The sequence below is a fragment of the Scyliorhinus torazame genome, chromosome 25 (genome assembly GCF_047496885.1).
Source record: "Scyliorhinus torazame isolate Kashiwa2021f chromosome 25, sScyTor2.1, whole genome shotgun sequence".
Taxonomy (NCBI): Eukaryota; Metazoa; Chordata; class Chondrichthyes; order Carcharhiniformes; family Scyliorhinidae; genus Scyliorhinus; species Scyliorhinus torazame.
Genome location: NC_092731.1, coordinates 37,119,043 through 37,143,926, shown reverse-complemented (window position 1 = coordinate 37,143,926; position 24,884 = coordinate 37,119,043). Strand labels below are relative to the sequence as shown.

Sequence of the window (24,884 nt, the reverse complement as noted above, 5' to 3'; positions counted from 1 at the left end):
ATTTAACAGGCAAACCACCCAACCAGAATATCTCGGTGAGCAGTTGAAAAGTGCCGGCGGGAGATTTACTTCCAGTGTTTCGAGCTGGGCTTTGCACCCGTGGTTTGTAATCGCTGTAAGGAGGCACAAAACTATCTCCGAGACGTTCTACATACTTACACGGCAGAACCTATCTTTATCTGGTCTTCATTGCGACCGTGGGGGAAAACGTTTGCAAAAACTTTTGTGATGATTTTGGGTGCGGAATATTGCTCTAGATGTTGGAGAGAGCTGCCTTCTGCGGTTTGACCAGTGCCAATTGTTGCACCCACCTGAGAGGACAGAACAGGCCTCCGATTAATGTCGCGCTCACCAAAAAAAACCAAAAAAAAACGGCACCCCGCAGTGCAGCACTCCCTCAGGGTTGGCACGTCAGCCTGGATGAGGGCCACAGGCCTCTGGAGCAGGGACTCGATCGCGCTGCTTTCCGACCCACAGACCACCCCCTTGAGTAATCGAAATATAGACACTCTCTGACCCTGGTAAATAATGTGCGACCTAAAAGAAAAGAAGACTCTGTTGCAATAGATTCAGTTCCATGTGAGGCAATCTCCACTGCTGAAATCTCAACAATGTTCTTGAGGGCATGACTTGGAATGAAGTGAAGCAAATCAAATATACTTGTTCTGGAATAGACAATGATGAATGTGTACCTGCCTGGCAGGTTTCTGCCTGTCTCATGCAGAAGGACTGGTTTCCTTGCTAATTGCTACATGCTTATCTTACTCCTAAACCTAGGTGTGAAGCGGACACCATATAATTGCTACAGCCTAAACCCCCCTCCCCCCGCCCCTCTGTTTTCCCCATCTTGTACTTCATTGCAACGATTGGTAATGATTTACGTTGTTTTCCGAATGCAGCTCAAAATGATGCTGCACCTTTCACGACCTCTGGGCTTCCCAAAATGTCTGCACCGCCAATCATCTGCTTTTTGTTTTGCAGCAGCAGCCAGTGGCACGCAGCAGGGCCCCATAGTGTGATAGTCATAGAAGCATAGGATTTACGGTGCAGAAGGAGGCCATTCGGCCCATCGAGCCTGCACCGGCCCTTGGAAAGAGCACCCTCAAGCCCACACCTCCACCCTATCCCAGTAACCCCACCTAACCTTTCTGGACACTTGAGGGGCAATTTAGCGTGGCCAAGCCACCTAACCTGCACATCTTTAGATTGTGGGAGGAAACCGGAGCACCCGGAGGAAACCCACGCAGACACGGGGAGAACGTGCAGACTCCGCACAGTGTCCCAAGCCGGGAATCGAACCCGGGACCCTGGAGCTGAGAAGCAACAGTGCTAACCGCTGCGCCACCGTGCCGCCCTCTACGGACCAAATAAATCTTTTTTGAAGTGCTGCGGGTTGAGGGGTAAACTCTGGGCAGGACACCAGGGAAAACTCCCCAGCTTCTCTTCAAAATGGCACCAAGCGATCATTGATGGCTGTCTGAGAGCAGCGGAGACCTCCGGTTAGCACATCTTCTGAAAGGTGTTTAATGTGGGCACAGCGTAATATTATCATATCTCTGTGGATTGCTGTCTCTGGTTCCCCTTGGAGGAGAAGCAAGGCGCGAGCAGTGACCTTGATCTATCTCTCCATCTCTCACTGTAGACGTGGCACTGGCCCATTACTTTGAAGCTTCCTTTCTTTCATTGTGACAGATTCAGCTGCCGCCGGCCACGTTGGTTCCTCTCGATTGGCGGGGCCCCTGGAGGCAAGGAGACACGTTGAGGACGGGCTGACTGTGATTGAAGGCAGTTGTTGTTTTTAAAACCTAGTCATTTTGAAATCACAAAGTACTTTTTAAAAACCATTCCAATTAAGGGGCAATTTAACGCGGCCAATCCACCTAGCCTGCACAACTTCCGGTTTGTGGGGGTGAGACCCAGGCAGACATGGAGAGAATGTGCAAAACTCCACACGGGCAGTAAGGGCAGCATGGCGGCGCAGTGGTTAGCACTGCTGCCTCGCGCCGCCGAAGGTCTCTGTCTGTGTGGAGTTTGCGCATTCTCCCCGTGTCTGTGTGGGTCTCACCCCCACAACCCAAAAAGATATGCAAGGTGGGTGGATTGACCGCGCTAAATTGTCCCTTAATTGAAAAAAATATTTGAAACTCCACAAGGAAAGCGACTAGGGGCCGGGGTGGAACCCAGGTCCTCGGAGCCATGAGGCAGCAGTGCTAACCACTGCGCCACTGTCGTAGATCACTTATTGGTGGAACGGGAAAAAACATTCCCACCTCCTGGGGGGGGGGGAGAATCAGTCATTGGAGGGGACAGGTTACAGGAACCAGACGGGAGGCGAGCATTCCCCGCCTCCCATCCTCACCCGTGTTGTGCCGATCAGAATAAAGTTCTTGAAAAGATTTAGGAAGCAGATTCAACAATAACTTTCGAACGGTAATTGGGGATTTACTTCAAGGGGGGGTGGGGGGGGGGGGGGGGAAGAAGGGTTAAGGGGGGTTATAGGGGTGCAGTGTTAGAGGAATGGGTACAATTGGGATTATTCTTTCAAGGAGCTGGTATGATGGGCCCCTTCTGTACGGAAAACTCTTCCTGTTCACGGGGGTTCCGTTCCTACGATGTGCAGAATTGCCAACGGTGAGCTTGCGCATGCACAGTGCACACTTTCTCCATGCGAGCGACCTGGGAAAGGCATTCTAACCTGTGTATGAATGGGTTTTGGGGCAGTGAGCTGTGATTCCATGTACAAATCCATTCGGGCTGGCTAAACTAAGTTGCAATAGAGATGGCCGCGAATGGTGTGGGTACACTGTATTCTATGCACCTACATCCTACCGCAGCCCAGATTCTCCTTGTTGCATCTTGAGTGTGAGCCGGCAAGCGTTACATTATTGGTTAGGACCGCCAAAGATTTTTGTGAGTGACGTCAGACTAGCTGAGAGTATCATTCGGGGTCACTTGCACCTTTCCTTAGAAGGCTGGACGGTATCTTTGGATTTGCTTGTGGCCCCAGGTCCCGACCCGTGCGTCTTGCACTCCTGGCAAAGACTTTCTGTTGAGGCTTGTGGCTTGGAAAAGGCTCAGTCTGCCTCGTTGCTGTCGTCAGCGAATCCCGACAAGTTTGTTTCTCAGTTGTAGCTGGCTGCAAACCCCCAGCGCCAAGCCTCGAATCAGATGAAAGCATGTTTTGGGTTTCTGATAGCACGGCGTGTGGGGCTCTGGCATGAGGGGTTGGGATGTCACCTCGCTTCTTCATTTGTTCTTTGATCTGAGCATGAATCTATATTCAGGGTGGTTGCTGACAGCTCTACATGCTTCTCTCTTACAGACCGCGTACCCACTTATTGACAGCGTGGATCCACACGGATTCATTATGTACCGACTGTTCAGGGACGCGACACGCTATATGGATGGTCACCATGTAAAGGTATTTTCAACTTTCTTGCTTTTCCGTCTTGTAGTATTAAAATTGCAGTTGTACCTCTGCAACATGGAGGTGTAGCACCATAATAATAATCTTTATTGTCACAAGTAGGCTTGCGTTAACACTTCAATGAAGTTACTGTGAAAATCCCCTCATCGCCACATTCCGGCGCCTGTTCGGGTACACTGAGGGAGAATTCCGAATGTCCAATTCACCTAACAGCACGTCTTTCGGGACTTGTGGGAGGAAACCGGAGCGCCCGGAGGAAACCCACGCAGACACAGGGAGAACGTGCAGACTCCGCACAGACAGTGACCCAAGCCGGGAATTGAACCTGGGACCCTGGAGCTGTGAAGCAACAGTGCTAACCAGTGTGCTACCGTGCTGCCCTCTCGGATATTTGATCCTAATTTGTCAGTGAAAGAGCATCCTCCTGACCATCTTGATATGAGTCATGTTGGGCAACTCAATCATAGAGCACTGCGTTTTGGTTTTTTAATGTATATTTAGAGTACCCAATTATTTTTTTTCCAATTTAAGGGCAGTTTATCATGGCCAATCCACCTGACCTGCACCACTTTGGGTTGTGGGGGCGAAACCCACGCATACACTGGGAGAATGTGCAAACTCCACACGGACAGTGAACGGGGCCGGGATCGAACCCGGGTCCTTGGCGCCCTGAGGCAGCAGTGCTAACCACTGTGCCGCCCGTGAACACTCAGTTCCGTGAGGACCAACTAGCTCTTCCCTCTCGTGCTGTAGCATTATTATGGTGTGTGAGAGGGAACAGGGTCCATACCTTTTCAATGGCAGCACCGTGGTTAGCACTGTCCAGCATCACAGCTCCAGGGCCCCAGGTTCGATTCCTGGCATGGGTGACTGTCTGTGTGGAGTCTGCGCGTTCTCCCCGTGTCAGCGTGGGTTTGCTCCGGGTGCTCCGGTTTCCTCCCACAGCCCAAAGATGTGCAGGTTAGGTGGATTGGCCATGATAAATTGCCCTTCGTATCCAAACAAAAAAGGTTTGGTGGGGTCACCGGGTTACAGAGATAGGGTGGAGGTGTGGGCTGAAGTGTGGGGCTCTTTCCCAGGGCCGGTGCAGACGTGATGGGCTGAATGGCCGTCTCCTGCACTGTAAAGCTAAAATAAACATTGAAAAACTACAGGACAATGTGATCCGAACGCTATGAATTGGATCACTTTGTTGTAGAGTCGCCGTCTTATTTTAAATAAATTTGCTGTCTTTGTCGCACAAACTTTCTCCTAAAATTATAGAAATTTCGGCATGAGGAACAGGTTTGACCCAAAAGCAAAATACCGCAGGTGCTGGGAATCTGAGCCCCCCAAAAAATTCAAAACGCTGGAAATACTCAGCAGGCCGGACAGCATCCGAGCAGAGTGAAACAGAGTTGACATTTCAGGTTGTGGCTCTTTCATCAGAACGGAAGCATTAACTGCTGTTTCTGTCTGCGGATGCTGCCAGACCTGCTGAGTATTTCCAGGCTTACTGTTTAACCTCGATGAAATTTGCACAGGCGCTCGTCGTGGAAAGAGTCCCCACGGTAATTGTTAGGCCCACTGAAATGCTGAGTGAGCAGATCACTCGTGCACTTGACGCCGGAGGTGCATTGCTGATTATCGGCACGGTAGCCCAGTGGTTAGCACTGTTGCTTCACAGCGCCAGGGTCCCGGGTTCGAATCCCGGCTTGGGTCGCTGTCTGTGCGGAGTCTGCACGTTCTCCCCCGTGTCTGCGTGGGTTTCCTCCGGGTGCTCCGGTTTCCTCCTACAGGTCCCGAAAGACGTGCTGTATGGTAATTCTGAATTCTCCCTCCGTGTACCCGAACAGGCGCCGGAATGTGGCGACCAGGGGCTTTTCACAGTAACTTCATTGCCGTGTTAATGTAAGCCTACTTGTGACAATAAAGATGATTAAAATTGAAAAGAATCGTGAATTCCACAGGACTACGATGCACACTGGTTTGAGATTGTCAGGCAGCCCTATCACTAAAAGTGCTTTCGTTGGCCTGTACAGAGTGACCTTTCTGATTCTCTACCCCCATTTACTCTGGGCACTGTGCGCCATTCTCTGTTGGAGCTCTTGTGTTATTGCAGGAACCCAGGTACCCGACAGCCTGGGGGCTGCCCAGCTCTCTCTCTGTACTTTGCGGAGCCGGAAACCTTTAACCAAACAGGTGATTTTTTTTTTTTTTTTTTTTTGTGGACCTATATTTCTCTGGGTCTGAGCTGGCTGTTTATCTGTGGGTGGAGGGTAAACCCCAGCTCTCCAGTCAGCTGCGGACTTGAATCGAGCCTTCTGTTCCTCGCCCAGGTGGGCAAGAGTCGAGGGAGGTGGGGGGGGGGGGGGGGAGGATGTGGGAGAAAATCCGGAAACAAAATCTCGTGCTGGTTTTATGCTGCAAACGTCCGGGGGCTGTAACGTGTTAAAACCCCGTGGTAAAGCTGTGCATCCCATCTGTCTGATGTCACTGCCTTCAAATCCACAATACCTGCAGCACAGTATTTACAAAGCAGAGGTCTATCGAGCTGTGCGTGTGTGTGTTGGGGGGGGGGGGGGGGGGGGGGGGGCACAGGACGGGTTGTGCATTGCCCCGTGCTCTGTAATCCGAGCTCCTTCAAAATGACCATGCCTACAATAGTATGTGAGACCTGCATTGCTGCAAGCCTTCTGCCCCACCTCCCATCTGTTGCACCGTGGCACCCGGGGAGTCTTTCTCTGAGCGCACACCATCCCCCCGGGCCTCCTGGAAAAGGCTGGGGTTTGCCGAGGGCAGGAGCAGTGACAGACCTGCTGTGCAGTTAAGATTACGATAGTTTAAAGACTGCTGGTGCTATAACCACAGCGTTAGAGACTGATTTCCCCAAAGGGCCTTTTCATTTCCAGATGAAAGACATGGGTAGTCCTAGCCACAAGTGCTTAATTACATATCAATATCTCCTCAGTACAACCGTTTGTGGCATTTTCGAAAAATGGTGAGGAATTGGGCCGAGTCTCTTCTCTGTCTCTATGTTTTTACTTCGTCCTTGCTCCCGTGCTTAATACGCCACATTTATCTGTTTGTCATCCTAACTCCTCTGCAATTCTTGGTCCTGAGTTTGTCTGCTCACTTATACGGATATTTGCTTTCTGTTCGCTCGTGATGTTGTGAAACTTTAACTGCTGTATGGGTTAATTAATCCGCCTCTACTCCGACTTCACCTTCTGCGTTACAATGTTTGTTTAAAATCCAATTACAATACTCGGGAGGGCTGGATGCAGATGTACGCTCGATGAAGCTGTGGTGTACACCCAAGTATGCTCAAAATGAGCCTGTTCACATCTAAATGTAAATTAAATGATCGGGGCCGACTGCAGGTATTATAATGAGTGGGAAATTGACATGGAATTGGGGAGAAGAGCCAGATTGCCCCCCCCTGGTTTTCTTCCTCCCGCGATACCCATGTTGCTTCTGAAATAGTTTCCTGTCACACCGCGTGGCCTTTTCTTTGAAACGTGCAACACGATCAGGGAATGTTGGCAGGCCATCCTCCTGTGAGGAGGATCGCGGCTCAGCATTTTATTCCTCACCCCGACCTGTGTACTTTCCATGCCTTCACACCAGGGACACCGAATAGCAATTGAGAACAAGAACCGTGGTCGACTGGATTGCCCCAAGTGAGATCAGCTAATTCACGGAGAACCAGAATGGGTCCAGAAGGAGGCTATTCGGCCCGTTGCATCTGTGGCAGGTCCCCGCAAGAGCCACTGGCCTAGTTCCACTCCAGCACCCATTTTCCCCATGCCCCACAAATCTGTTTTCTTGAAATAATTATCCAATTCTGCATTCCTGCTCCTGCACAAGAAGGCTTGAACTCATGTCGCCATTGCTTCCAGTCGCCTTAATGTTGTGTCCTCTGGTCCTGCATCCTTCTGACAAATGGGGAGGGTTTCCTCCCCATTCTACTCTATCCAAGCCCCCTGTGGGTACAGCAGTGGCTTCTCTAATCTATCCCCGTAACTGAAGTTCCTCATCCCTGGAACCATTCTCGTGAATCCTTTCTGCTCCCTCTCCAATGTCTTTGCAGCCTTCCCAAAAGTGTGGCGACCAGAACCGGACGCAATTCTCCAGTTGAGGGTGAACTGGACCAGTGTTTTATACAGGTTTATTTTTACCGTGTGCTCCTATTTACGAAGCCCCGGGTCCCGCATGTTTTTAGTTGCCTTATCCACCTACCCTGCCACCTCAGTGATTTGTGCATACATACTCCCAGGCCCCTTGCTTCTGTCATGGGAGTGTACCTTTAAGAAATGGAGCTGATCATATTACTGAAGTGATGTCAGAGGGTGGGGTGAGCTGAGCTCACTTCTGCTTTTTGAGTTTCAGTTTGAGAGAGCAGCTTGGGTGTGTCTGTGTGTTTCCAATGAGCTGCATGAAGAAAACAAAGGGGCTGTAGCTGAAGTAACCAAAAGCAGCAGCTCGGTTGAACCCATTCTCACAGTATATATTGAATGTAACCTAATGTGCTCCTATTTTTGAAGGTTTGAAGTCTTTTGGCTGTTTAAAGGAACAGTTTGAAGAATTATTTAGTGTTGTAGTCTTTTGGGTTATCTTTGAAGTAATGGGTGTTAACATATTCAATGTTTGTTTTAAAAGGGTTAACTTGAGTTCATAGAATAAACATTGTTTTGTTTCAAAAAACACTTGTCCATTTCTGCTGTATCACACCTGTAGAGTGGGCCGTGTGCTCCCCAGACCACAATCTAGTAAAAGTTGTGGGTCAGTTGAACTCCATGCTACACTTTGGGGTTCTCTAAACTCTGACCCATAACACTTCTAACAATAATAATCTTTATTGTCACAAGTAGGCTTATATTAACACTGCAATGAAGTTACTGTGAAAAGCCCCTAGTAGCCACACTCCGGCGCCTGTTCGGGTACACCGAGAGAATTCAAAATGCCCAATCCACCTAAAAGCACGCCTTTCGGGACTTGTGGGAGGAAACCGGAGCACCCAGAGGAAACCCACGCAGACACGGGGAGAAAGTGCACATTCCGCACAGACAGTGACCCAAGCTGGGAATCGAACCTGGGACCCTGGAGCTGTGAAGCAACAATGCTAACCACTGTGCTACCATGCCGGATCCTGCTGATTTTTTATTTTCATTTTTTATCCCTTTGGAATTGTACCATTTGGGTAGCACGGTGGTGCAGTGGCTAGCACTGCTGCCTCACGGCGCCGAGGTCCCGGGTTCGATCCCGGCCCCAGGTCACCGTCCATGTGGAGTTTGTACATTCTCCCCCTGTTTGTGTGGGTCTCAACCCCACAACCCAAAGAGTGTGGTTTAGCACACTGGGCTAAATCGCTGGCTTTTAAAGCAGACCAAGGCAGTCCAGCAGCTCGGTTCGATTCCTGTACCAGCCTCCCCGAACAGGCGCCGGAATGTGGCGACTAGGGGCTTTTCACAGTAACTTCATTGAAGTCTACTAGTGACAATAAGCGATTTTCATTTTCATTTCATTTCATGTGCAGGTTAGGTGGATTGGCCACGCTAAATTGTCCCTTAATTGGAAACGTTTTACTTTATATTTTCTCACACATGTTCCGCCGTTACAGCAGCCTGCATATGTTGGATTGAAGTTTATAACTGTCCTTACAGTTCATAATATTTCCAAATTTTATGACGAGCAAATTTTGAAATTGTGTCCTGTGTCATTAATATATATCAAGAAAATTCAGAGTTCAAACTACCCCATGGATCCTTCCCGTGTGCTCGTGTACCTACACTCACTGCTGTTCATTTATCTACTGCGCCATCTGTGGAGCTCTCGGCCAATTCCTGGTTTTCATTTTCAGTTGTTCCAAAACATCCACGATTGGGCCAAACTAGCTTCAGGTGAAGTTATCTCTCGGAGAGAGCACGGAGTGATGATGTGCATCGCTGTAACAGGCAATTGGACTTGTTCTCAGGCTCTGCCTGGAGGCAGAAGAAACAGATTTTCAGCCCGTTGAAGTAGCGTGTCCTATTTTCTTTTGGTTGATCAAGTGACCTTGACTGATGCATTAAAAAAACACGCCCATTCACCTTGCCCTTTTCTGTGAGAGTGAAGGCAGGAGGCTGAATTCCATATCGCTCTTGGGGCTAAAGGGATATGGGGGAAAGGCGGGATTAGCCGCGATCATCATGAATGGCGGAGCAGGCTCGAAGGGCATAATGGCCTCCTGCTTCTATTTTCTATGTTTCTATGTACCGGTTATCTCACTGTCTCAGCCATCACTCAGTGGATTAGCACTGTGTGTCATAAGGTCATGGCGTTCAAGTCCCACTAGAGACGAGCGCAAAACCTAACATGGCAGTCCCACTGTAGTATCAAGGGAGCCCCGCAATCTCAGAAGAGCATAAAGTTGCAGAGATGTACAAGAGTTATAGAGCAGTTATAATGGGGGAACCTTACTATCCCAGTCTACATGAAGGTGGACGGAGGAGCAAGAGTTTCTAAATTGTGTTCAGGAGAATGTACTACATCAGTATGTTGCCAGTCCAATGAAGGAGGAGGCATTGCTGGAGCTAGTCTGGGAAATGAGGTGGCTCAAGTGAATCGGGTGTCAATAGGGGAGCATTTGGCGGGGCGGCACGGTGGCACGGGCAGCACGGTGACGCAGTGGTTAGCCCTGCTGCCTCACGGCGCCGAGGTCCCAGGTTCGATCCCGGCCCCGGGTCACTGTCCGTGTGGAGTTTGCACATTCTCCCCGTGTCTGCGTGGGTTTCTCTCCCACAACCCAAAGATGTGCAGGCTAGGTGGATTGGCCACGCTAAATTGCCCCTTATAATTGGCAAAAATTGAATTGGATACTCTAAAAAAAAAATTTTAAATAGGGGAGCATTCAGGGGACATTGACCATAACATCATACGGTTTTGGTGAGCTGTCAAAAAGGGCAAGGGGCAATCCAGAGTAAAAATAATTTAACAGGGGTTGAGAGCCCCTTCAATGGGGTGAGTATGGATCAGGCCCAGGCAAACTGGAGTCCAAGATCGGCAGGCAAAACTGTAAAGTTTGTAAACTGTAAAGGGGCTAGTTTAGCACAGGGCTAAATCGCTGGCTTTGAAAGCAGACCAAGGCAGGCCAGCAGCACGGTTCAATTCCCATACCAGCCTCCCCGAACAGGCGCCGGAATGTGGCGACTAGGGGCTTTTCACAGTAACTTCATTTGAAGCCTACTTGTGACAATAAGAGATTTTCATTCATTTAATTTCATAAAGGGAGCAATGAACTGCCTATATAGAGAGAGAGAGTTTGGTTACAGTTGAGGTACATTCCCACAAGGGAAAAAGGTGGGGGAAACAAATCCACAGCTCTTTGGATGACGAAAGGGATAGCGAGTAAGATAAAGCAGAAACGGGGTGCAGGTGACCCATGTCAGGTTGGGATTACAACCAAGAACTTGGCAGAGTATGGACGGTTCAGAAGGAAAATGGAGAAAAAAAGCAAATAAGAGAAGCAAAGAGTATGAGACGAGACTGGCAAATAACAATCCAAAGAAGTCTTCTGTAGGCATATAAATACTGAATAAAATGGTAAAAGAAGTGGGGCAGATTAGCAACCAAAACATAGGCTTATGCATGGAGACAGGACTAGGGCTGAGGCACTAAATGAGTACTTTACTTCTTTCATTACCCAGGAAGATGCCCAAGTCATAGTGAAAGATGATGCAATTGAGAGGCTGGAGGGGCTAAAAATTGACGAAGAGGAGGTATTAGATAGTTTGGCTGTACGTAAAGTTGGCAAGTCGCCAGGGCAAGATTAGATGAGGATAATAAGGCAAAGGAAGGGTGGAAATTGCAATGGTCCCAGCCGCGTTCCTCCAATCCTCCTTGGATGTTGGCGTTGTGCCAGACGATTGGAGAACCATGAACGTTACACACTTGTTTATAAAAAAGGGTGTAAATATTACCCCAGCAACTACCGGTCAGTCAGTTTAACCTCAGCGGTCAGAAAGCTTTTGGAAACGACTCGGAGCAACATCAATAGTCCCTCGGACAAATGTGGATTGACCAAGGGAAGCCAGCTAGGATTTTTTAAGAGCAAGCTGTGTAACTACCTTGGAGTTTTTTTGATGAGGTAACAGCGAGGGTTGATGAGGGTAATGCATGTGATGTGGTTTACCCAGACTTCTAAAAGACATTTGATAAAATACCAGACGTCAGACTTGCAAGTTAGCGTCCATGGAATACAAGGGACAGCAGCAGCATAGATTCGGGATTAGCTGAGTAACGGGGAACGGTAGTGGTGAATGGTTGCTTTTCGGGATAGAGGAACGGTGTGCTCTCCAGGGGTCACTGTTAGGACCCTTGTTCTTCCTCATATATATTAATGACGTAGATTTGGGTATACGATTTCAAACTTTGTGAATGTTGGAAGCATTGTGAACTGGGTGGAGAATCGTTAGACATCAAGAGGGCATTGACAGGCTGCTGGAACGGGTGATCGAGTGGCAGATGAAATTTGATGCAGAGAAGTGTGAAATAATTCAGTTTGGTAGGAAGAAAGAGGAGAGAGAGTATAAAATAAGGTGTATAATTCTAAAGGGATGTGCAGGAGCAGAGGGACCGAGGATTTATGTGCATAAGTCATTGGAAGAATGGGTAGTAAAGCAGACAACATCCTGGCTTTATTAATAGGGGCTATTCAGGTCCTCAGACTGTAGGGTTCCTGCTTGTGTCCCATATCCAGTGAGTTACATTGAGAGGTGCGTGTATGTTAATGTCAGGTAAAGCGAGGATTCCGTTTAGCTATAATGGTTCCAACACGTGACTGTCCTGCCAAGATTTCCTGTTTGAAATGAAGCATTGAAGGGTCGTAACACCTGGAACTGTCGCTCCCGACAAGTCTGCAATATATTGGAGAGCATTTGTGAGTGTTGTCACAATCCAATTAGTTGAAATCAGTCATCACCCTCCTCTTCAGGTGCAAGTATGTATATTTGTCTTGTCCTCGCCCACTCACAGAATGCGCCTTGCCCAGCATAATTTCAGCCGTGCCGGCCGTATTCATGAATCACAGCAGTTAACTTAACTATCGGCAGAAGCCCCTCATTAGAGCCAGGGCAAGGCGCCGGTGTCTTTCCAAAGCAGCCCATCGCCCATCTGCCGCCTTCCCAGTGCAGCATCTGGCCACGGGCAATCTGTCACCTTGGGCTTTTTTTTTTTTTTGGCACCGTCAGAAGTCAACCTGCACCAATAGAAACATCAAACGATCAGCTTCGGCATTGAGTCCCAGCCGAACAGACTATGTACGCAACTATTGTGCGACCATGCAACACGGGTCAGGAAATGACAGGTTAGAGGGATGTGCGCAGCAATTTGCATTTTGATGAAGATTTTGTTTTGCCTCCAATTAGCCTTGTTTGTTTTTTGTTTAAACCGGGGAATACCTTTCGTTTTCCAAAGTCTTACGTTTAGAGGTTGATGTTAGCTGGCATATAACCAAGCAAACAAGTGTATTCGATGTGTTATAACTTATCCATCAAAGAGCTACACCGCGTCATTTCAATCATCTCTCATGCATCCTTAAATTGTGTCTTAATGTAATCTGAAATTAGGGTAATTTAATCAAATGTTTCTTTATAAACTGTGTAATGTAAAGTGACAGGCTCGCTCTTTAACACCTACCCTCATTAACCCCTTTAACTTGCACAGCTTGTTCAATATCATGAGGCAAATGGGAATGATTTGATGGGGGGAATGACTTTTGCAAACTCTTTCTGATGGTCAGAAGGGGGTGAGGGGGGGGGGGGGGGGGGCGGTGGTGGTGATCCCACAGCTTTGGGAAAAATACCCCCCCCCCCCCCTCTTCCTTGCCGTTTGCAGACCTGCGGGTCTGAGAAGCTGGGAGACCCTGAGATTCCCTTCTGAACAGCGCAGCTGGTGTTGCTACAGCGCAAGGACAGCATGTGGTTCACAAAGACAGCTCACCAGCTCCTCGAGGGCAATTAGGAATAGGCAAGGAATGCTGGTCCAGACAGTGACGCCCACATCCCACGAATGAATACATTTTAAAGAAATGGGAAACGGTCAGGTACCTAACCTTCAGTCACCGGCTGGAATTAAATTTCAGGGTTTTTCTCTCTCTCCCCCACGCATGTTGCCATTCTTACCCTGTCCCTTCCTGATCCACTGGTCAGCTGCATCTATTCCATTGCACTGGCTAATTTTAAGACAGTCAATTCTTTTTCCATTGAATTAACTAGGTTTTCTATAAAGTCAAAGGGTCCAGATTTATACAGCTACAATCTTGGATATAATCCACAAGATTATTAATAATAATCTTTACTGTCACAAATAGGCTTCCATTAACACTGCAATGAAGTTACTGTGAAAAGCCCCTAGTCGCCACATTCCGGCGCCTGTTCGGGTACACAGAGGGAGAATTCAGAATGTTCAATTCACCTCACAAGCCCGTCTTTCGGGACTTGTGGGAGGAAACCGGAGCACCCGGAGGAAACCCACGCAGACACGGGGAGAACGTGCAGACTCCGCACAGACAGTGACCCAAGCCGGGAATCGATCCCAGGTCTCTGGCGCTGTGAAGGATCAGTGTTAACCACTGTGCGAAGGTGCTGCCCCTAGTCAGTTCAGTCTTGAGAATGCTCTAGATGGTATTAAGCCTCACACATACTGACCACTAAACTTAAGGTATTGCTATTGGCAGGTTTTTTAAATGAATTTACTGGATGTGGGTGTCTCTTGTTAGGCCAGTATTTATTGCCCATCCCTAGTTGCCCTTCAGAAACTGGTGGTGAGCTGACTTCTTGAACCGCTGCAGTCCCAGAGGTGTAGGCAGACTCTCTATGCTGTTAGGGAGGGAGTGCCAGGATTTTGACCCAGCCGCAGTGAAGGAACGGCCGATATATTTCCAAGTCAGGACGGTGAGTGACTTGGAGGGGAACCTCCAGGTGGTGGGGTTCCCAGGTATCTGCTGCCCTTGTCCTTCTAGATGGTAGTGCTCTTGGGTTTGGAAAGTGCTGCCTAAGGAACCTTGACGAGTTCCTGCAGTGCATCGTGTAGATGGTACACATGGCTGCCACTGTGTGTCGGTGGTGGAGGGTTCATCAATCAAGCAGGGCTGCTTTGTCCTGGATGGTGTTGAGCTTCTTGAGTGTTGTTGGAGCTGCACTCATCCAGGCAAGTGGAGAGAATTCCATTGCAGCCCTGACTTGTGCCTTGGAGAAGGTGGACAGGCTTTGGGAGGGGGGCGGTGTCAGGAGGTGAGTTACTCGCTGTAGGATTCCTAACCTTTGACCTGCTCTGCCAGCCACAGTATTAATATGGCTAGTCCAGTTCAGTTTCTGGGTAACCCCCAGGATATTGAGGGGGGGGTTCAGCAATGGTAATGCCATTGAATATCGATCAACTCCATGTGACGGTGTCAGAAGCAGCCAACCAAGGTTTCCACTCTTGATCACTGAGGGAACTCCTAGTAGCAACAGCCTGGGGGTGATCTTCAGATGAGGACTGAATGGGACATGACCGTCACCCTGGTTGAATAGCCCTCCAACACTGTAGGATTGAGCATGAAAACACTGGCTAGGATGAAATGTTGGATGGGACACCGTTATGAACAATGTATAATTTAAAGTTGAATTTATATATTTGTGCGTTAACAAACAAAGAACAAAGAAATGTACAACATAGGAACAGGCCCTTCGGCCCTCCAAGCCCGTGCCGACCATGCTGCCCGACTAAACTACAATCTTCTACACTTCCTGGGTTCAAAGAACAAAGAACAAAGAACAAAGAAATGTACAGCACAGGAACAGGCCCTTCGGCCCTCCAAGCCCGTGCCGACCATACTGCCCGACTAAACTACAATCTTCTACACTTCCTGGGTTCGTATCCCTCTATTCCCATCCTATTCATGTATTTGTCAAGATGCCCCTTAAATGTCACTACCACCTCCGGTAGCGAGTTCCAGGCACCCACTACCCTCTGCGTTAAAAACTTGCCTCGTACATCTACTCTAAACCTTGCCCCTCTCACCTTAAACCTATGCCCCCTAGTAATTGACCCCTCTACCCCAGAGAAAAGCCTCTGACTATCCACTCTGTCTATGCCCCTCATAATTTTGTAGACTTCTATTAGGTCGCCCCTCAACCTCCTTCGTTCCAGTGAGAACAAACCGAGTTTATTCAACCGCTCCTCATAGCTAATGCCCTCCATACCAGGCAACATTCTGGTAAATCTCTTCTGCACCCGCTCTAAAGCCTCCACATCCTTCTGGTAGTGTGGCGACCAGAATTGAACACTATACTCCAAGTGTGGCCTAACTAAGGTTCTATACAGCTGCAACATGACTTGCCAATTCTTATACTCAATGCCCCGGCCAATGAAGGCAAGCATGCCGTATGCCTTATTGACTACCTTCTCCACCTGTGTTGCCCCTTTCAGTGACCTGTGGACCTGTACTCCTAGATCTCTCTGACTTTCAATACTCTTGAGGGTTCTACCATTCACTGTATATTCCCTACCTGCATCCCTACCTTCCAAAATGCATTACCTCACATTTGTCCGGATTAAACTCCATCTGCCATCTCTCCGCCCAAGTCTCCAAACAATCTAAACCCTGCTGTATCCTCTGACAGTCCTCATCGCTATCCGCAATTCCACCAACCTTTGTGTCGCCTGCAAACTTACTAATCAGACCAGTTACATTTTCCTCCAAATCATTTATATATACTACAAAGAGCAAAGGTCCCAGCACTGATCCCTGTGGAACACCACTGGTCACAGCCCTCCAATTAGAAAAGCATCCTTCCATTGCTACTCTCTGCCTTCTATGACCTAGCCAGTTCTGTATCCACCTTGCCAGCTCACCTCTGATCCCGTGTGACTTCACCTTTTGTACCAGTCTACCATGAGGGACCTTGTCAATGGCCTTACTGAAGTCCATATAGACAACATCCACTGCCCTACCTGCATCAATCATCTTTGTGACCTCCTCGAAAAACTCTATCAAGTTAGTGAGACACGACTTGATAGAGTTTTTCGAGGTTAAGAAAGGTAAAAAGCAGTTTTGGTTTCATTTGGGCTTTGATTATGAACCTTGGTTGCTGGGGGTATGGATAAACTTGTCGCTAAAAGACCCCAGTCTTTGGGGTTTGTTTGTCCATAAACCTTTTTTAATTTTAGAGTACTCAATTCTTTTTTTTCCAATTAAGGAGCAATTTAGCGTGGCCATTCCATCTACCCTGCACATCTCTGGGTTGTGGGGGTGAGACCCACGCAGACACGGGGAGAATGTGTAAACTCCGCACAGTGACCCGGGGCCGGGATTTGAACCCGGGTCCTCGGCGCCGTAGGTCTATATACCTTTTTAATGAGGTCTTACAACCTCTCAAGTTAAAGAGGTGGGTTCAAAGGGGTTGAAAGTTCAGTGATTCTAAAATTCGACAGCAAAGTAGTAGATAGAGCCTTGCCGTTACCTAGTGACTGTGATCCAAGAACATACTCACAGTAAAGACAGGGACTGAGAGGAGTGTTCAGAGTGTGTGTCGGAGAGAGAAGATAGGAGCTTTAAGCTCTCGGAGAAGAAAACCGACACGGCTAGCGGGACAGTAGCTAACTGAATGATCAGTTATAGGACTTTAGCAGAGGTGTGACTGGAGGACTGGGTTTAGAGAACTCATTTGTTTACCGAGCAGTTGAAGAAACAGTGAGTTTAGAGTGAGGGTGTCTCAGGGAGAGATACGAGAAGCACAAAGTGAATGTTCAAGAATTCGCCGGAACAAAACCACATGAAACTGTGCTAGTCCCAAGCGTCAGGTTAGTGGTAAATCTTCACTGATCTGTGTCTGTGAGGAAATTGGAGGGTAAAGAAATAGCGGGAATTTGAATTGTTTTCTTGTGTTAGCCTGGAGATCTTTCCAACCTTTTTGTCTGGCGTTATATGGTTCATGTTTTAATAAGTATTTTATCATTTTGTGTTAAACGTTCATCTGCAGGCTCCTGTGAATTTGTTCAGTAACTTTTGTCCACTGAGAGGATCTTCATTCTGGGATTTAGCTTTTCCAGCCTTAACAGCATCTGGGATCATAACAATGCAGGCAGCTGTGAGGAAGAGTTAGGCTAGGTAGTCAAACCCATGGTCAAGTGTTAGGTTCTCTGTGGAGGCGTTTTGAAGGTGGGGAGGGTGCATGGGGGAAGAATTGCAGAGAACAGGAGTGTGATCGAGTCATTGGAGAGATGGGGGGAGTCCTTGAGGCACACTCCTTTGGGTCTCTCAACTGGTAACTGAAGGCTGGGCAGCTAGCTGCCTGCTTTCCTTGGCTTTTTCTAGAAGCCATGTAGCAACAGTGGTGTATTGTTTACCAGTTCTTTTCTATGCAGTGTTCTGTATCAGTTGGAGTCGCCAGCCCTCCAGGACTGGCCTGGAGTCTCCAGGCATTGGAGGCGAATCTCCAGGACACTGCAACCCTGGAGAAAAAGCATTGGGACATTGGGGGGAAAAAGTTATTCTTCTGTCATTTTCTTTGAACATTTCTCTTTATTGTACCTGAAATATTGAAAGCGAGGGGGGAACGTCTGTGTGGCTGACAGACCAGAACCACCCAGTTGGACAATGAGTCTTTCCCTTTATAATCGGTGTGGGAAGGCCGACCCCACAAGGATGGATTGTGGCCAATAAATGGCTGGAGGGTGTGAGGGCACGTCTCCAGGAAAACACATTTAATCACAGTTACCATCTCTGGGCATCAGTGCTTTCCCCTTCCCTCTCCTCTCATAACTTTGCAGACTCGATGGGTCTCCCAGAACATCACCCAGGTGCTGAAGGTTACCTCTATTCAATTCATTCTAATTGAATTCTGCAAAGCAAATGTTACAGTTGGGTAAAAAGGCTGGCTTGTTAAAGAGAGCTGTGGAGATCCTCTTTGATTCAGCTGGTTTTATGGAGCAGTCTATGAGGTCGCGGTCCAAGACTTAGAATGATTTTTAAGATTCATTTCCTTTTGCTCTCTCGCTCCACCCTCCCCTCCACCTCTGTCCTGGAGGTAATGGCTCATGTTGTAACTCTGAGTGGACATTCTTCATGTGTGAGCTTAAATGTTGTGCAACCACTGGCCAAGGCGTCGTCCTCCTGTACCCACAGGCGCGCGCACTTTCCCACCTTTGTTCATTCGTGAGTGAGAAACTCGCCTGCACTCCAGCCCATAGCGGCCGTGGTTCGTTTGCTGGCCCTATTTGACTTTGGCTAGGCCATCGAAGGGAAACGCCTTCAGTTGGGCAAGGCACCAATTGAACTGTCCCACAGCAAAAAAGGAACACCACCATCGATAGAGATGGGGGAAAGTTGGGCTGAATAAATAACTTGACGAACTGCAGCACCATGGTGAGATTCTGGACTGAAATCTTAAAATGCGACAGCAAGGAGACCATCTGATCTTCATACCTGTGCTAGCTCTTTGATAGAGCTGTTCAATTAAGCTCTCTACCCATAGTCCTGTAAATGCCTTTTCCCCCTCAAGAATTTATCAATTTACTTTTGAACGTTAATATTGAATCAGCTTCCACTGGCGTGATCCAGTTGATCACAGCTCGGCATAAAAACAATGTTTCCCCATGTCCCCTCTGGCACTTCTGCCACTTGTCTTAACCCTGCGCCCTGATTACCAACCCTTCTTCCCCTGGAACTTTGAAAGCCTCCATCAGAACCGCCCGTTAGTTTTCTCCATTCTGAGGGGCGTAACCCATCTTCTTGACACAATCGAAGGCCCTTATCCTTCGCACCATTGCAGTGAATCTTGCCTGCACCCCTCTTGAGGCCTTGTCACATTTGTTTCCAATTTCTCATTGCGTGGCAGTGGCTATAAACAGGCTGGACATGGACGAGGACGAAGCCAAAATGAGAATGGTTCAGGTTACGGGCATGCACAGTCAGGGTTGAATTTTCAATCCTCAAGATCAGACAGTGACCGTGTGAAAGGAAGCGGGTTTCCCAGAATGCTTATGGACATCACGGTTATATCTGTGTCAGCCATCACTTCTCGGCCTTTTGGCTCAGATCTGGTATGTCTCTCTTGTGGGGACCATGAATTGGATTCAATTTGAATTTGGGTTGGTTTTTGGAGCGGGCAGGGAGATGGATTGGGGGTTCGCCCCTGTCCATACTCTGAGCCTTGGCTTTGTAACTCCGAAAAAGTCATTAAAAAAAATATATATATGTGTCAGCCAGGGTTTAGACTCCCATCAGCAGATGTGGCTCAACGTCCAAGACAGTATCTGGTACGTCATAGATGATTTCTTCAAGAACTGAAGAATCAAAATGGGGGCAACGGGCAGAATCTTGGGGTAGAGTGGCGGTGACCACGCTGGCCATGGTTAAGGAGATGGTGGCAGGAAATGTGCTCGGCATTCTAAGAGCTGGAAATTGTACGATGAGCGAGCGGCGTCGCTTTGGGTGAACCCTGTGGAAGATGTGGAATAGTTGCTGCACAAGATAAAGGCTCAGAGGATCATAGAATCCTTACAGGTCAAAAGGAGGCCACTCGGCCCATCGAATCTGCACTGGCCCTCCGAAAGAGCACCCTACCTAGACCCACTCCCCGCCCTATCCTCGTAACCCCACCTAACCTACATATCTCTGGAAACTTGAGGGGCAATTTAGCATGGCCAATCCGCCTAACCTGGACATCTTTGGGATTGGGGATGATATCCCAGCATGGCTAGAGGATTGGTGGAAGGACAGAAAACCAAATGGATCGTTTTCAGGTTGGCAAGAATTGACGCTGCAAGGATCGGGTATTTGCCACCTTCATAATGTCTCTGATGAAGGGACTGAGGGAAGTTTACCCAGGTTTGCTGTCAGCACAAAGCTGTGTGGAAATCACTGGGCAATTAGGTGCAGCATTACTTGGAGAAATGAGAGGTTGTTCACTTGGGTGGGAGATTAGAAAATCCATTTGCTAGATTCTCCGATTTTAAGACTGTGTCCCCCACCCCGGCGTGGGAACGGTGATCTTTTACGACCGAAAATTCGGTGCAAAACGGCAACCGATCCTCCGTTTGGCTGGGGGATAGCAGCCGAGCAGTGGAGAGCACCCGGGTCCTGCTGCCGATACGGCCCGGAGAATTGGCAGGCCCATGGCTGCTCGGCGGCGGCCGCTCGCGGACCCAGACCCCCCCCCCCCACAGTGCCCCCAGCACCTGACAAAGTCCCCCCTGCCCGCGGATCGGCCCTCCCCCGACTGTGGCACCGCTGGACTGAGTCCGCAGCCACGCCGAGGAGTACTGTGTACAGCTGTGGTCCCCTTCTGTAAGATAGGCCACACCTGGAGTACTGTGTACAGCTGTGGTCCCCTTCTCTAAGATAGACCACACCTTGGGTACTGTGTACAGCTGTGGTCCCCTTCTCTAAGATAGACCACACCTGGTGTACTGTGTACAGCTGTGGTCTCCTTCTCTAAGATAGACCACACCTGGAATACTGTGTACAGCTGTGGTCCCCTTCTGTAAGATAGGCCACACCTGGAGTACTGTGTACAGCTGTGGTCCCCTTCTGTAAGATAGGCCACACCTGGAGTACTGTGTACAGCTGTGGTCCCCTTCTCTAAGATAGACCACACCTTGGGTACTGTGTACAGCTGTGGTCCCCTTCTCTAAGATAGACCACACCTGGTGTACTGTGTACAGCTGTGGTCCCCTTCTCTAAGATACCATACCTGGAATACTGTGTACAGCTGTGGTCCCCTTCTCTAAGATACCACACCTGGTGTACTGTGTACAGCTGTGGTCTCCTTCTCTAAGATAGACCACACCTGGAATACTGTGTACAGCTGTGGTCCCCTTCTGTAAGATAGGCCACACCTGGAGTACTGTGTACAGCTGTGGTCCCCTTCTGTAAGATAGACCACACCTGGAGTACTGTGTACAGCTGTGGTCCCCTTCTCTAAGATACCATACCTGGAATACTGTGTACAGCTGAGGTCCCCTTCTCTAAGATAGACCGCACCTGGAGCACTGTGTACAGATGTGGTCCCCTTCTCTAAGATAGACCACACCTGGACTACTGTGTATAGCTGTGGTCCCCTTCTCTAAGCTAGGTTATACACCCTCCCCGCCACGCTCAGCGGGGATGTAACAAAAGGATTGATTTTGAGATGCGAAGGTTGTCCTGTGAGAAGAACCTGAGTAGAACGGGCCAAAACCCTCTGGGGTTTAGAAGAACGATTGGTGATCTCATTGAGCTATGTGAGGTTATGAGATGGCTTGACAGGGTGGGTGCCTCTTCCCTGCCTGGAGAGTCTGAATCCATGAGGCATTGCCTCATTAAAAGGCAATTTAGCACTGAGTTGAGAAATGCCTTCACTCCAAGGGTTATGAATCTTTGGAACTCTCTGCCCCACCTTTAAGGCTGAGATTTCTGGACTCCCTGAGGCCTGTGGAAGTTCGGCAGAAAAGTGAGGTTGAGGTCATTGAATAGCCATCACCATGTGGACTGTCGGAGCAGGATTGTGTGGCCATTTGTCCTGCTACTTATGTTCTTCAAGGCCACTAAGAGGCTAAGAAAGACTATGAGAAAGGCCCAGGTAGAATTGCAGTGAAAGTATTGTGGACAGTTTTGACCAGGTCAGTCATCGAGAGAGAGTGGAGTATGCCAGTTAGGATGCAATGATGCGTTCACCCTACGCTCATCCTTGCTTAGATTAACTTACTCAACACAGACCTGGGATCAGACCGTACATCTTTGTGCTCCGATGTACACCCTTTTTATTTTCAAGATTATATGTCACCAAGTAGGGTGTTCTTTCCAAGGGCTGGTGCAGACTCGATGGGCTGAATGGCCTCCTTCTGCACTGTTAATTCTATCATAACCTGGAGGGCGTATAATAAATTCACAAAATGACAGCAGCTGTAAGCCTGTTTGTTGTTTCTTATGCGAGGATAGAAAACTGGTATTATTTCCTCACCCTTTGAAGTTTTGCCTTCATTCAGTTTAGTTATGTTCTGGTTTAATATCAAATATCCGCAAAGTGGGAACATGCTAACCTTTGACAGGTTTCTCCGAGAAGATGTTAAAGCTGCTCTAATAAACTACAGATTTATATGGAGTGACTGTAGATTTAATTATAATTAATTAGGAGGTTCCACCAATAAAAAGATGACATATAACCACTTTATTAATATATCTTTCTGGTCAAACAATGACTGATGTACTTTGTTCGAGACCAGATGGGTTTGCAATAATTAGATTAAAGAATCAGGCAATTCTATATCTGCAGATGGTAACGGCGGTCTCTGTAATATTAATGTTTTTTTATTAATATGATATTCACCCTGACTATGTTTTAGGTTTTCCTTTCAATTCTTACCCACTTTTGTCTGTCTCTCATTATTAATTTCTCTCCTCTCCTGTCCCCTCTTCCCCTGACTGTGCTGAAGGCTTTGGATGCCGTTCGCTCCCCTGTACATGGCTCCCTTACCCAAAGTGACCGTTCTTCCTCCATAGACCTAGGAAATGTTGGCAAGCGATTTGTAACCAAGCCCAATTCTGACCTCTCTCAACACCCATGCATGGATGTTAAGGGGAATAACTGAATTAGTGTACGGGGCACAAATGGATGGGGGCAGAGGTGCACCTTCGCAGTGTAGTAGTGTCAACCCCTGAGATCAATAAACGCAACTCAGAAAAGGAATTGTCCCGGTTTCTCCACCTGAAAAGGTTGGCGGGTGCAACAATAAAATCATAGAATTTGCAGTGCAGAAGGAGACCATTCTGCCCATTGGGTCTGCACCGGCCCTTGGAAAGAGCACCCTACTTTAGCCCAGTCCTCCACCCTAACCCAGTAAACCCACCTAACATTTTTGGACACTTGGGCAATTTATCACGGCCAATCCACCTAACCTGCAAATCTTTGGACTTGTGGGAGGAAACCGGAGCACCCGGAGGAAACCCACGCCGACCCGGGGAGAACGTGCAGACTCCACACAGGCAGTGACCCAAGCCGGGAATCGAACCCGGGACCCTGGAGCTGTGACGCAACTCTGCTAACCACTGTGCTACCGTGCTGTCCCAATACTATTCCACAGTTACTAATCGTGCTTCAGACCCTCCCTCACCCGAAATAAACATCCTCCCATCATTGACATTGCCTGGAAGCTTAGACTGAGAGTCAAATGTGGACCTTCCTTAATGTTATCACCCACTGTCCTAGCTGAAAAACAAGCGGGACGTTTGAATAGAAGTTGTGTTGACTTTTCATCGCTTTCTCTCTGTGCTTGTAGGACGTGTCGTGCCTGAACAGGGACCCTTCCAAAGTTATTATCGTGGATTGTAAAAAGGAAGCGTTCCGCCTCCAGCCCTTCAACGGCATTGCACTAAAGAAATGGGACGGGAATTCTGACGACCGGACCCTGTATGAACTTGCGGCATTCCTGAAAAGTAAGCTCCCATCTGCCAGCTGGTAGGCAAGCGTGCTTTGTTCCACATGATTCTCATGGGCAAGGTCCCCTCGAAGGTGTAGCGACGCACGGTCGCATTGGCTGATTGGTTGGGTAATTGTTTTTTTGTTGTTGGGCCTGAACGTAACCAGCCCCCACCCCACCCCCAACCTCTCCAAATTTCTCTAGTTGAATAAACACAATTTTGCATAACAAATATTGCAACTGGTGCCTTAACAGTTAATCACAGGAAAGCTGCAACAAGGCATATGTGCCCATGACCTTTGGGTCAATTATGACAATCTGGTTATTTGGCCTTTTGTGTTTTATTAATGTATTTTTTTTTCCCTCCCCTTTCCACTATTGATGTCGATTAACTCATTCCCCACGCGCTGCATTGTGATGCCACTTGCTGTAGCTCATATCCTTGGAAGCAGCTGCAAGCATGCCATCTGGCATCGGTCTAGGACCAAGGTCTGCGGGTGGGAACAATGCCAAATGGCCCCTTTGGTTGTGAACGAGTTAAATATTTGTTGCTCGTTTGAATGAACCGGAGTTCGAAGGTCGCGGGGGCCAAAGGGAAGCTGTGACAGTGGAGGCTTGAAGAGGATCTGGCGTGTGTGTGTGTGTTTAAAATTGCATTGTGCTGGGCTAAATTACGTGGCTCTCTAGCGTTACATTTAACGTCCAGAGGTCCGAGCGACAGACCTTTATGCCTCTTTCTATCAAACCAATCGCCTCCGGCGGGAAGAGTACCGTGGGAGAAAACCCTGTAATGCAAATTACCCGGTGGTCTTTGTGTGGGGAAAAGGCCTGTACAAGCAGCCCCTTCATCAAGACGCCTCTCGCTGGAAGTGTCCGGAGTAAACAGGCACGTTTCACTCTGACACTTGTCAGTGGCCTCAACGATGTTATTTGGATGGCGAGCTCATCTGTCAACAGATGGTTTTGGTTGAGGGATAAACGTTGTCCAAGATAGCAGGAGAACTCCCCTCCTCCAAGTCTTGGAATCTTTTGCAAGCACCTGAGCAGGCAGAAT

At 48.4% G+C, this 24,884-nt stretch overlaps 1 protein-coding gene across 3 annotated transcripts in view; it reads left to right on the top strand.

Moving 5' to 3' along the window:
* Positions 1-24,884, top strand: part of timm50 (translocase of inner mitochondrial membrane 50 homolog (S. cerevisiae)) — a 194,079-nt gene that overhangs the window by 157,059 nt on the left and 12,136 nt on the right. For all 3 annotated transcript variants that reach the window (XM_072490311.1, XM_072490312.1, XM_072490313.1), the window contains 2 exons: positions 3,323-3,421; positions 23,690-23,846. In XM_072490311.1, coding sequence (XP_072346412.1) covers positions 3,323-3,421; positions 23,690-23,846 — 256 coding nt within the window. The remainder of the gene's footprint in view (positions 1-3,322; positions 3,422-23,689; positions 23,847-24,884) is intronic.